Source organism: Ochotona princeps, chromosome 25 (genome assembly GCF_030435755.1).
Source record: "Ochotona princeps isolate mOchPri1 chromosome 25, mOchPri1.hap1, whole genome shotgun sequence".
Classification (NCBI taxonomy): Eukaryota; Metazoa; Chordata; class Mammalia; order Lagomorpha; family Ochotonidae; genus Ochotona; species Ochotona princeps.
Window position 1 is genome coordinate 14,445,916 of NC_080856.1, and position 14,759 is coordinate 14,460,674.

The following is a 14,759-nucleotide window of genomic DNA, read 5'->3' on the forward strand; positions in this document are numbered from 1 at the left end:
TAACTATTATACTATCCTGCTTCCAGTGTTAAATGTTTCTAATAGTGGATAGCTCCTGGACTGGTTTGTTGTTTTCAGTGCTAGTATCTAACCCTGTATTTGGGTACATGATTGTAACTGAACGAATATTCATTGAATGAGTAGATAAACACTACATGTCATATTTTAGTAACTTTTAAAAAACACAGTTCTCATCAACTTACTTTGCTGGAAGCATAGTCCCGGTAGATCTCAGATATTGTGAGAGGAAAGAGCAAACTTCCCACCCCGGTGTTTAATGCTCTTTAAAATTTTGCTCTCCTAATTTTTTGTTTACCACTGCTGTCACCTGTTAATTCTGTTTCATTCTTGCTACCTTTAGATTTCTCCTAATATTTCAGACTTCATCCCAAGGCTAGCATACATCTTTCTTTTATCCTCTGTTTTCATGCTTGGATTGTTTACTCCAGAATACCATCCTATTTAGTCTTCTTGTCTAAGACTAAGGCCGATTGGAGTTTCAGTACTTAAAGTTTCCTCTGGTCAGCTTTACTCCATACTGGAGTCTTCATCTTTGCCACTCCCACGATTGTAATGATATCACAATCTTTTTTTTTCCTGAATGCTACTACTTTTCTTGAATAGAAGTCTGTTCTCTTGAAGAATCTATTCTTCAATTTCCCTGTAAAATACAGATGTACTTTCTTGTATAGTACAGATGATAGGTAGAATGTAAAAACCATGGCTGCCCACAGCTAGAGGAAGGAGAAGGCTAAAGTGACTGAAAGAGTGCAGTATGAGTGTTGGTGGAGGACCAACTGAGGACAGAATTCTCAGGAATGCTTGACTTGAGGATAATTTGCATTAAGCTCTTTGAGTAACTTATGAAAGAAAAGAATGTTCTTCCAAAAAAGTTTCAGAGATGAATGTTTCCTTCTTAAGATTTTTCCCTTATCATTGTCCAGCCTGTTGTTTCTTGGACAGCAGCCTAACAGTAATTTCATGGTTCTGTTCTCAAGTACTTTTAGGTGAAAGTCCTGTAACATCATTATGTCCTAACGGGCAATATTAATGTATCCCAGAAGATACTTTCTCAGGGTCATCAATCAGGATTTCAATGTAAGATGAACTCTTTGCTCTTGTACTAGGTAAGCAGTCATTCCATCTACCTTGATGAACCTATTTATTCAGGCAGCTAACGGAATCAATAAAATCACAAAACTAAGGCACTTAGATCTCCCAGCAAGGCTGGTTCCACTCACTGCCGTGCCTCACTCCACCTTGCTTCCCCTCTCTCACTGCCTTTCTTCTGTCTGGTTTTGGACACCCGGTGTTTCCTCCAGACACACGCTTTTGTCCCTCAGTCATTTCCTTCCTTGCTGCTGCCCTCCCAGAGCAAAGCCTAGTCCCCTGTGGTAAGTATTTGTGACTTCAGCTTCCTCTCTTTCATGGTCCTTAGCATAGCCAGGATCTGGGGGTTTCAAAAAGCTCAGGGAAAGTGCATATTCTTTTAAACCATTTCTTTCATGAACTTTTTGAAGCCTTTTTGTGTGCTACATTTTTGAATGACTACTTGGTTAAAGCCCTATTTCTAATTAAAGTTGAAGTTTCTTCAGAAGATATTCTCTATCTGTATTTGCTTATTTGTGTATCAGAGTGCATGACATTCTTAAGTCATTCACGTAGTATTTACTTATTAAATGTGTTTATTAAGTGAACTTGGAATGTAAGTTTTACTTGTGAATAATCATTATGCTTTTCCGTAGACCAGCTTTACTCTATAATTCTTGTAATTTCTGATATCTCAGTGCCTGTGAAACACTGAAGAAATCAAACACATATAGAAAGTCTTTAAGCATATAGAGTTGAAAGATGAATGTAATTAGTTATCCATTTATTTGAACATTATTTGTTATCTTGTATACAGTGGAGAGGGCATGTTAACTATTCTGTAAGAGCATGGTGCTTTCTTTCTCTGTAGGCTTTTTGGAAAACTTTAAACACATTTTTAGTATCAATACATGCCCACTTCCAGGCAAGATTACATACACAGAAAAATCTGAAAGAGCCTCAAAGCTTTCTGCATCTCACAGAGGAAGCATTTACTCATCGTCTTTGTGGCACAGAGTTTTCTCAGTAGAGTGAGGACTAAATCAGTTATCAGGAAAGTTCATATTAAAGGAATGATGTTCAAAGAATTATTCCACAAGCCTTCTCATGCTTGGCTCTTCAAAGAACACTAGCGTGGTTTAGTGATACTAGACTATAAATAATTTTGAAGGGGAGAGAGAAGCTTGATGGCTTATTAAGAAAGGGGTCAATCTATTCTGGACTCTGGGGCTGTTGGATGCAGAGATAGTGCTGGCAAAGGTAAGCCTTTTCTTTTATAGTGAATTGTGTGAGTTTCTTAGAAATGTGTGCTTTGCTTTTCTTACTACTCTTTCTCTAGCATGTGTATACCCCAACAGCTATGTAATATTTTTGTATAGCTACATAAACTATTTCTGACCATTGTCATCAGCCCCTCCTCCCTGCTGCTCACGAGCCTGGTTCAATCAAGCAGCAAGTGCTGTCAGTTCTGCAACTTGGTGTGACCCCAGCCTCTCTTCTACCTGTCCATCCTAGGAATGTCCTCGCTTGCATGAATAACTTCGCAGGCATTTTCCCATCTCCACTCTTGGCTCTCTTCCCTTCCCTTCATCCCTTACTCTTCCTGTCACAGTCCTTCTGAAATGCAGCCCTGAATACTCCTTTTCAAGAGCTTGAAATGATGGTTAGCCACAACAAAAACAAATTAAGATACAAGTTTCACTGCATGCCAAAACATCATTCAAAATATCTTACCAGTGCTAATAATTATTCCCTACAATAGTAAACTAGAAACTGTTATCACTTTGATATAATAGTACAGATGATACCAACTGATGGCCAGTTTTGATCAGCCACTTTTCTAAGCACTTTACAAATATGAACCAATATAAGAACTGAATACGTAATGTATTTTCTGAAAAGAAATTATACATCATCTGAATCAAGAAGTATTGGGGTCAAACTCGGCTAAGGTTGGATGTTGGAAACTTGGTGCTACTATTCAAACACAGGCAGTTCTGGGTCAAAGTCCATATTCTGAAGCATTGTCCAGATGGACTTGTAAAAAAGCTGCTGATTTTTATGGAGTGTCTCACACTGAAGGCTCATTTTTTTTTCTAACCTCAGTTTTCAAAGGTTTCATATGTCCTTATTGCATTTCATTCTTCCATGTTCACAACAATTGCCATCTTAGATGGATCCTTCACCTTAGCCACTATGCTAAATTCCTGCCATACAAACATCTATTAAGTTTTCACATCAATATAAAGCAATAAAACTGGAAGTTATAAATAATGAGTATGAGTATTAGAACTTTACTATAGATATTTATCCAGAGAATGTGTTTTTAATCTCAAAAGTTTAGTCAATGAATTATGCATTATGTTGTTTAAGTTAATGTTACAATTAAGAAGGGCATGTGTGGGGGACAGCACAGTGATTTAACAGGCTAATCCCTCATCTGCCAGCACTGGCGTCCCAGTATATGCACCAGCTCAGTGTCCCATCTACTCCCTTCTCAATCCAGTTCCCTGCTTATGACCTGAGAAAGCAGTGGAGGATGTACCACATGCCCTTCTTAATGGTTTCCATTGGTAAGTACGCATTCAACTAATGCATGCTGTTCCCAGACTGCTATTCCTAGGAAGACGATTAACTATGATCCTTTTGTTGTGTCTGTCAACACCCTTTCCTGTTCCTCATTGCCTATGAAACAGAATCTATTGTCTTTAGGTTGATGTCTCTCTGCAATCCATCCCCATCATATAACCTGCATTGGACTGGCTTCCAATAAACCACATCCTAGCCAAAGCAAATAATGCAGCATGTTTAAAAACATCCGATCTTAGTGTCCTTATCATCCAGATGCCCATTGTCATTCTCTATACCACACATGACAGTATTTATAATTTATAACTTTGTCTAAGTAGTACCAGCCAGTCAGAATTGCTCTTATTTCTAAAGGAGTATTTAACTTCAGTTAAGTGTGTAGGTTTTTGAATCTTCAGATTGAGATTATTGTGTTATTTTCTTTCTTTGACAAAGGCTAAATGACTATCATTCAACACATGGTGTGGCTGCTTGGGCCATAATAAATAATCAGTAGCTGCTGGTTGTCATCTTCATCATTGTGTGTGGAATCTAGCATTCGTGGTGTTCTGTTTTACTGGTGTTGCTTCTATGTACTTGTTTTATCTTGTTTATTATATAAAAAGGTTCTTAACCAGAGGCTTCCATACTTAATATCTGAATCCCCATAATCCTCCAAAATTCCATTTTAAGTGTGAATTGAGTCAAACTGATATGAAGGAACCTTATTAATCATATTACAGATTATCATGTTCTATTGCACATCTATGTGCTGTATCTTTCAATTATATTTTATCTTTCACATACTTTTATAGCTTTAAGATCAGTCTATATTTTGTCCACTCAGAATCCATTCAAACAGTTGTGATGCAATCATATATCTTAAGCTATCAGTGTTCTTTCAATAATTTCTTTAATAACAAAGTAATTCACTTTACTGATCAGATTTCTTACCTAAAAGTAAGTAAATTGTCTTCATTTGTCAACATAAGAAATTAGTCCTTTAAATGATTATAGTATGTAGATTTAGTAACTATGCCCAGGTTAAATTAATTTCTTTCTAAAACTGTCATTGCAATCAAAGCTTCCATTATTGTGAGTACGATGCTCACAAGAAAGAGGATAAAGAGAACACCTCAAATTTCTTTGTCATTATTTTGGTATTTAATAGTAAATTTTCAAAAACTAGGTCTACCACTGTTGACAGACTGACTTCTGAGACCTCACGTTTCTTATATGTGAAACCCTGTGTTACCTGAAGGTTCCTGAGATCTTTCTCAATTTAAGATATTACGTGATGCTATTACTGAAGTGAAGGAAATAACAGACTCAGAATGTCGTGGTGTGCTAAGGGAACCGAAGCCAGAATCCATACTTATCCATCTATTTAGTCGATGTATACTTATTGAGCACTGATTGAAAACACAAACAGGCACAGTTTTAGGAATTAGAAAGACCACGGCTAACAAAACAGCTCCAATTTGTGTATTGATGGAATTTGTAGTTAAGTGAGGAAGATAAACAAAAATCAGTGAGATAGATGTTTAGACCAGGAGTAGGGAATTACTATGTCAAGAGTATGTCAAGAGTAGACTAACCGGAGGAGCTATTTTAATAGAAAGAAGACATTTAAATAGGAACATGAAACATAATTAGTGTAGAAATGGAACCTGTTGCAGGCCCAGCATGGTGGCCTAGCAGGTAAAGTCCTGCCTTGAACATGCCGGGATCCCATATGGACACTGGTTCTAATCCTGGCAGCCCCATTTCCCATCCAACTCCCTGCTTGTGGCCTGGGAAAGCAGTCAAGGATGGCCCAAAGCCTTGGGACCCTGCATTTATGTGGGAGACTTGGGAGGCTCCTGGCTCCTGGCTTCAGGTTGGCTTAGCTCTAGCCGTTGAGGTCACTTGGGGAGTGAAATCATTGGACAGAAGAGCTTCCTCTCTGTCTCTCATCCTCTGTGTGTATATCTGACTTTGCAATGAAAATAAACAAATTTTTAGAAAATTAATAAATCTTTATAAAAGAGAGAGAGAGAGAGAAAAAAGAAACTGAGCTTGTTGCAACAGTGTATTCCAGGCACAGAACATTAAAGAAAAGGCCCAGAGTCAGGAGTGTTCTCCAAGTGGCTGGTGAAACATGAAAGAGATCAACATGGCTAAGGTGAAGTGAGCAAGTAGGATGAAGAAGTTGAAGGCAAACCTAGGGGCCAGATGGAATCAGGGTGTGACCCCTGGAGAGTGTCATTTGTTCCCAGAGGAAAGTTAGCAACATATGAGACATTCTTGGTTGTCCTAGCTTGCACAGTGGATACAACTGGCATCTAGTTTATGGAAACCAGAGATGTGAGTAAACATCTTAAAACACACAGGATAGCCCCTGTGTGTATTGAGCTCTCGTGTTTATAATGTGAAGGCTAGGAGGACTTGCCCATCACAGAAATTTGTATTTTATGTGTGATAGAAAGCCACTGGAAAATGTTAAATTGGGGCAGCATGGTGTAATTGCATCTGCTGTGTGGTGCATGACTGGACCAAGAGAGATGTGGACACAGGAGAACGGGAGGGGAAGCATGGCGTCCAGAGACGGGGTTGGGTAGTCAGTAGGAACATGCCCGATGTGAAGAAGCAGGCGGTACTTGGGATCCAGGAGTAAATAAAGAGGAATCCTGTAGACTGTGGCTGCCTGTATGACTAAACTTTGGTACGGTGAATTGCATCAGTTAAGAATTATATCAGGAAAACAGTTATTGGCCTATTCTTGCAGGGTCTGTGTGTGTGGAGGATCGACCCTTCGTTATGAGAAATTCCATTCTCGGAAGATTGACTTTATCCACTTGAATCTGGTCTCTTCTAGTTCACAGAGTCACCATGCGAACTCAGTGGATATAGCAATCAATTTCATGCTATAAATTATTATTATAACTTACATTAGAAGTTTATAAACTTCATCAGAAGTGATTTTCTGCTCATTTTATCTGAACTGAACATTCCCTGAATTTTCTCTTCTCTGACAGAAAACTGTTTATATTCAAGATCGCATTTCTTGGAAGTCGAGGGATTGCACTCCAGTTATCAGTGGTTTAGGCAATTGATAACAAAGATTCAAAATCTATGAGACACAAAATATCCTCAGAAGCAGAGTGTACTTTCCATTTTACAACAAGTCAGATTGCATTCAGGACCTCTTGCCATAACCCAGTCATTCCTGGAATGCTGGAGACCTCGTAGGGAAGGGCCCTGCAGCCGTCTAATACCCCAAGGATAGCAAAGCACAAATGACTTCTGACTGCCAAGTAATTCACTCACCTCCATTCTAGTCCGGTCATTATCATATGCATGCATAATGGAAGTCCATGTAGGCTGATGTACTTTGAGTCTGAATCTGCGTGGCTCTATGAACCTTATTTTATTCATAAAGGATAATTCTATAGCAGACAAATGTGTCATCTGGCATGGACATTCTTTTTTAACAGGTCACCACATTTTCTCCCCAGCATACTGTATTTTAAAGGAACCCATGGATGGAATCATGCTGTCACTCAAATAAATAATTTGAATTTTTTTTAAATAGCAAAGATAACATTTTATCTTACATGCTGAAGAACAATGAGTTTCATAACCATTGCAGGCAAAAAATAATGGCTTGAGTTAACAGAGAAATGAGTTTAAAAAAAAATAAAATAGCATCTACACAGAACTGAGGCAAAGAAAGCTAACCAGTGATTTCGTAAGTCTTGATTAAAGAGTTATCTGTGCATCCTGGAAAACCTAAAAAAGCCATATAAGAAGAATAAGAGCTTAAAGAGAAAACCCTTCTTCAGTTTCTCTGCAAATGAGGAAGGCAGTGTTGAAGGCTCAAATAACTGGGTTCCCATCACTCACGTGGAAGCCCAGGATGCGCTTTCTGCCTCCTGGCTCTGGGTGGCTGAGATCCAGCAGCTCTGGGCACCTGCCAAGTGAAGCAGCAAGTCGGAGTGCCGAGGCCTCTGTCAAATTAAGAAAAAATGGCTTTTTGTTTTTGTTTCTCTACAGGTTGTTGGGTGTGGTGGATTTTTTTTTTTTGAGCTTGTGTGTGTGTGTATTTAATTTTGCTTTTGCCTTTCATATCCATAGAATAAATATGAAATCTTTCGGACTTAACGTGAAGACATTTCAGCATCATTAGTGAAATAGACATGTTTATGTTAACAGGCATCCTATTGCAACCACAGCAGAAATCCTTTGCTTCTAGACTCCATCATATGTGGAAAATGAATTTTTGACAAAGATGCCAAAGTAATTTAAGCAAGAATGAAGTATTTGGCAAAATATGGCACTGGAAAAAACTTGATATACAAATGTAAAAATATAGAACTTGAACGATATACCCTAACATCGCAAATAGTTTCAAAGGGCTTAAAACTATAAAACTAGAAGGAAATATAAGAATAGTCTCTGCAGATTTTTTTTACATTAGGTCAATTTTTTTTAGTTTTTTTTCCCTCATATTGACACTGGTTTGTGCCTTGGCTGCTCCATTCTTGGTTCAGCTACCTACCAACGGCCTGGGAAAGCAGTAGAAGATGGCCGAGACCCTTGGGACCCTGCATCTCTCGCTGGGAGACCAGGAGGAATGTCCTGGCTCCCAGCTTCACATCAGCTCAGCTCTGACCATTGCAGCCATTTGAGGAGTGAACCAGAGGAAGAAAGACCTCTGTCTGTAAAATATATCTTTCCAAAAAAAATAAGAAATGTGCTGTGAAATAAAATTTTATGAAGTGTATTTAAGCAGAATTAAAAGTCTTACAAAAAATAAAACTGATAAGTAAATTTTAAAATGCAAGACAGTAAAATGGCTTTAAAAATAAATAAGAATAACTTCAATCCATTATAAATTACTAACACACATTACCCAAGTTAAGATTGTGTGTGTCTGTGGTGGAATAATTTTAATAAGGGTTTGTTCTTTTCTTGGTATTAAGAATTATCGCAACAGTACTTTTGATTTCAACTGATGATACCCAAAAGATTCAAAGACTTAAAAACATTGTTTTCAAGGTCAAATCAAATGGAGGGCAATCATTCTTTTTTTCCAGTTATAAAACGTAGGTAGCTTGTCTTGCTAAAGCTAGCACTACAAATCCCTTTTTTAGACAGGCAGTTAGAATACCATACAGGACTAATTTTTGACTGTCAAAGCCAAAATTATTTGCTAGCTATAGATATATACAACCTTGTAGACTGACACCTCACTTTACTGTTAAATCACCTTAAAGATTACCTTGTCTTTCATTTATGTGAAATCAGGAGCACAAAGCTATTTAAAATTCCTTCCTAGAGAAATTGTATCAGGGTATTAATTTCTTTGGCAGCCTTAAAAGGGACCAGCCAGTATTTTAACATCACATTAAAAAAAAAAAACATGCTTTTGGCTATTCCTTTAAAAGTTAGATTTTTGAAACTTGACAAATGGAATATGTAGTATGCATGTGGCATGAGTTTTATCAGAAGCCTGTAGTTTAAGCTCCCTGTGTCCCTCCCCAGCAAACTTATCTGCTTACTAAGTAAACTGCTGTGTGTTAGCAAAGCAACATTCAAACGTGTAAATAACCAGTAGATAAAAACACAACTAGATGGTGCTTTCACCTACGGTTCTGTATATATATGAATATGCAAAAATAGTATATGTAGTTTCACATGTAATCTTCAGAAGGACCTATGACTAAAAGATCCCTGCCTCTATGTAACTCTACCTTTTAAATAAATAAAATAAGCCTGTTTTTAAAAATGAATGAAAAATTCACTGTGCCATGAAAAATTGTTTAGTCACAGTGCAGCTATGGGAAAAGGAAAGTACTGAAACAAGGTTCAGCTAATGGATGGCAGAGGTCGAACATATTCAGAATTTGAAAATGAAGGAAAATAATAAAAGCAAGACAATGCAGTAATAACTATATTTGAGTCCTAACTAGAAATTAGAAATATATTTATAATCTACTTAAAATCATCTATACAATTGGCATTTGGCCTAGCAATTAAGACATGGTATTGGGATACCACCTCAAATGCCCGAGTGGGTGGGTTCGAGTCTTGTCTCTGCTCTTAATTGCAGTGTCTTGTCAGTGTGCACTCTTGGCTCAAGTACTTGGGTCCTTACCATTCATGCGGGTGGTGTGATTGACTTCCAGACTCCTGGCTTCTACCTGGCTCTGCAGCAATTTGGGGGGGTGGGGTGGAGGGATTAACCAAAAGATGGGAGCTTCCTCTGTCTCTCAAATAAATATATATTTTAAAAATTATTTTTAAAAGCAGTATCAAGTATCATGAAATCAACCATCAAGTATTTAAGATATGACATTGCTATCCTTTGAAACAACTCCCCCAAGATTACATAAACTCGAATTCCTAATTCAGATATAAAAATCACAATAAGCTGATCCCAGAGGTTGTACTATACAGCAATCTCTCCATTGTAAACTTTCCTTTAACTTAGAGCGCATTTCAACTTAGAGCATTCGTTACCTATCATGGCTGAGCAATTCTAAGGGAATTGCAAAAGATTACTTTTGAATAATAGTATAAAAGTTAGTCTGTATGCAGAATATAAGCACTTTTCATTGCATTAGTCTACCTTCGTGGCAATGTTTTTCCTTCTTAATTCATTCATTTGAGAAATATTTTTTGTGTACTTTGTACAGTTATGCTTCTGGGCTCTGGGGATGGCTTCAGTGAACAAGAAAGATAAAACTTCAAAGGTTGTATTTTAGTTCAGGGGAGGGAGACAGCAAACAAATAAGCCTGTGAATGTATGTCAAGTATTAGAAATGCAATAAAGGAAAATAAAGCTTTGTGAGTGTCTAGGCAATAATGGGATAAAGGATGTACTTAAATGAGATGATCAGTGCAAGGGAACATTGGACAGCTGTCACTGGTACCTTTATGATGCTGCATTTTATCCAAAATACCTGGTTTAATAAGGCGAACAAATGTTAGGACTTATTTGTCGAGTCTGCCATACCAACAATTAAGTAAAAGGACCTTTTTCCTGCCATTAACACTTAATGTGGGATATTAGTTCTTGGAGGTAATCTCAGTATAAAATGTGGTAGTGGTGTCAAGAACTAATTGACTGATTTTAATTGAAGAACACGTACGTTACAGAATTTACAATAGTAAGGTGTGTCCAGCTTCTTCTGCTTGTCTTTACAAAGCTGAAAACCTTCTTCCCAGTAGTAATTAAAAATAAACATCAGTCATTAACTTACTGTGAGCTCCGAATGACTGCAACAGAGCTTCCTTGCGTGAATGATTCATTGATCTAAACTAAATTCTACACCAAAAGTAATGTCTCAAATTAAAACTGTGCTAGAGTATGAATAATTTCAGGTTTCCAGAGCATCAATGTACATGCAGCTTTCTGCTGATCTTATATATCTAGTCTTCTGCACACATGCAATTTAACTATACAACTAACAAGTGGTTTCAAAGGGACTCTACCTCCAACTATGTGCCAGTTCCATTTCTGAACACTGTTTCTCCTGAAAGAGATCCAAGATGAAAAGATAGAACAAAAATGCACCTGCAATATTGTATGAGAAAGCTTTCCTTGCTCCATTTCCTCGACAACATTAAGAATGCAGAATGGTCTGCTAAATGCTTACCAATAATTTTTAATCTTCAAATTCAATAGACATTTCACATTTGTAAGACTAATTTGGTGCTGATCGAAAGTTTTCAATATTGGTATTTGTATCTAAGAAGAAATCATCCAGATCACTTCCATTCTTCCCATTTTTCCCTACATATGCTGAATTTTAGAGTAAAATTAGATTAAAACACCATTAGCTAAAAAAGTTTGCCCACAAATTGAAGATTATAACTGTCTATATTGGTAACACTGATTATTAATATACAGTGTTAATGTCTATTGACTAATGTCTATCATGTAATGTCTGATGGCTATTAACATGCCATGTCAGAAAACAAATATCTCTGTGTTTCGTTATGGCCTGTATTAGTCTGATTTTCAATGGAATACCTGAACTGAGCCACTTATTGTGGAAAAAGATCTGTTCAATTCATGGTTTTGAAAGCTGTAAGTCTATTGCAGATTTTGGCCGAGGCCCCGATGGCCAATGGCCAAATGCTTATGAAAGAAGACAACATATGGTGGACCCAGAAATGGAGAAACAGTGGGGCCAAGCCCAGACTTGTATAGCAGTCATCTCATAGCGACATCTTCCACCTTCCAGCCCTTTAGATCCCACCTCCTAAAGATTCCACTACCACTCCCCAACAGCCACACCCTGCTGAGCGGTACACTTAACCCTTTCTGGGTGCATTGAATCCCCTTTATGCATATATATACATATTTTATTTTCTAGAACCATCGGACACAAAAACCGCTATGTTAAAGTCCCCCGTGGTCACATCTGGGTTGAAGGTGATCATCATGGACACAGTTTTGACAGTAACTCTTTTGGGCCAGTAAGTCTTTTTCATCTTTTTCTTTTTCTTTTTTTTTTTCCTGATATACTTGGATTTCAAAAGTGGAAGAGCATGTACAATGGCTAGGTTGATTGAATTAATACAGCTGAAACTGATCATGAATCTCCTAGTGGAACAGCTTATGTTTAAGATTTTCCTTTTAAATTTAACAGGCAATAGGAGATTTCAAGGAGTATGTGTGAATGTGTCTACGTTCATTGTAAAAACTTAAATACTTTAAAAAGTACCCAAAAATGCTTTCGGCTCACTGAGAGATATCAATTGTATCAGTTTCGTGTCTTTAATAGCTTATCTTCTGAAGTAGTTTTTAATGCATACATCACGTAAAACCCAAAGAAGCATCAATTTTCTTAATATGTGAGTTAAACATTGCAAATGTAATGAAAACCATATTGGAAAATGTAGAAGAGATTGAATTTTAGCTCTTCTTTCCAGGGTCTGCAGCCAAGCCTAAAAATTAAATTGACATAAAACAGATTAACAGAGGAAAAACATTCAAATTAAAGATGTCTGACAAGGCCCAAGAATTCTCGCAGAGAAATAAGGACCCAAAGAAGTTACAAACCTTAACTACTTCCTACTAGGTTGAAGAAAGAGAGGGGAATGTGGAAACGCTAAATGCGAGCTCTGGGCAATGTAGGGCCGTCATAGCAAGGGCTGTGTTTTCCTGTCTCTCCTGGATTCTGCAGGTCATCGGTCTCCATCAAAGAATGCTTCTTTGCTCCTAGATCAGGGAGGGCATTTAAAAAAATTTTTTTTTTACTTTTTTGCTTTTATAAATGATTTGCGTCAGTTATTTAAAAGACAAAGAGAGGCGGTAGAATGATTAAGGAGATAGATCATCTCTCTCTGCTTCCCCTGCCAAGTGGCCACAATGGCTAGGGTTGAAGCAGATTGAAGCAGAGCCAGCAGCCCCATCCAGGTCTCCCTATGCAAGGCAGGAGCCTAGTGCTTAGCAAGGGCAACTTTCCCATGACAGTGTTTAATTACTTGTTTTCGGAAGAAAGGCGGGGAGATGAGAATGCCCTGTTTGCATGGGCTATTTCTCAAGTGCCTTCAATTCCAAGTAACTCTGCCTTTCACACAAATAAATAAATCTTTCTTAAAACATTTTAATTTGTATTGAATTGTAGGCATTTCATGTTTACATTCCAAAACAGATAAAGATATTTCATGATTTTTTCATTTTAAATGCATAAAAAAGTCTCTGTTTACAAATTCTGCAGTAGTTCATATAATTTGAAGAATCTTTTAGTGAAGAAAAAACATACCTGATTTCTTATTATCACATCCATTTAAAAGCTTGGCTCTTCGTCCATTAGCCTTTCCTAAAGCTAAAGATACTTGTATTTGTACAGCATAAGTTAATTCGGAGTACCTTTAGGTATGTTTATGGAAAAAATTTTAGAGAAAAAATAGTTTTCTCTAAAATTAAATTTTGGTAGTATCCAATAAAATGGTGTCCTTCACATGTTGCATAAGATCACTATAATTGTCACTAAATGAACAACCACCATGACTCACCTCTGGATAAAAGCACAATGATAGAACCAGGGTTGTGTAAGTGTACACACACACACACACACACACACACGAGACTAGTCCTAATGCTTTTGAATTTCAATGGTGATTTACAACTTTTTTCTAAGGTGTCTTTTTGTTTTGGGATAGTAATTATACAGAAATATAATTGAATCTTTATAAGCTATAGCAAAGATGAGACATGCGCATTGAAAATGTCTGAAGTCACTTTTAGTGTTGTGGAAGTGACTGTTGACGAAGAAATGTAATGAACATAAATAATCTGAAAACAATTTTGGTTGACACTCATCAATAAGATTAAATCCGTTAGTGCGTTAGGTTGTTGGCCAAGTTGACAATGAAATGTTGGTTGACTTTAGTTGAGTTTTAATTGGTTAGGTTACTGATTCTGAAATGAAGTATTAAAAAGAATGTTAATTTGCTATCAGTTATCCAGCATGTGGTAAGTGGAACTAACAATTATGTCCTGAAGTTTGAGATAGTTTTCCACTCTATTTGTTATTAAAGTCAATATGATGGTCTTTAGAAAGCTAATGTTATTCTCACTCAGTTGTACTTCATATGCCTAATCCTTTTGGAGGAAAAAAATTGTGTTGATAACTAGGGTACTAAGAATGGCAAGGAACTCTGAGAGTCTCATCTCTGCTGTTCAGCTCTTACGGGGCTCCCTTTGCTGCTGTACTCCTAGTGATAGTTTCATGAATCACTGGACTGTGAACAGGACTATCATTTGATGTGGGAATAGTCTCTGTCACTTTATCTTAGAAAAAAAAAGAACAAACAAGAGTTGAGAACATTGTGCCAGGGTCAACCTCACTATATTTTTTTCCCGTAAGAGACTACAGTCTGCAAAACATTGACAAATATATTATGTGAAGCATTTACTGCCATTTGATTTAAATCCTGTTTTTAAATGAAATGGTACTTGTTAATCAAAATATGAATCACAAATCAGAGGCACAAAATTACTATGAAATCTAATGATTCTTTTAGCCTTTTTTTTTAATAGAAAAATATACATGTACGGGTGGTTTTTGTGAACTAGATGTTTCTATCCAACTATTATTTTT

At 37.0% G+C, this 14,759-nt stretch overlaps 1 protein-coding gene across 1 annotated transcript in view; it reads left to right on the forward strand.

The window, feature by feature from the left end:
- Positions 1-14,759, forward strand: part of IMMP2L (inner mitochondrial membrane peptidase subunit 2) — a 761,903-nt gene that overhangs the window by 557,108 nt on the left and 190,036 nt on the right. Inside the window, exon 6 of the mRNA XM_004592451.4 lies at positions 12,024-12,126. Within this exon, the coding sequence (XP_004592508.1) occupies positions 12,024-12,126 (103 nt within the window). The remainder of the gene's footprint in view (positions 1-12,023; positions 12,127-14,759) is intronic.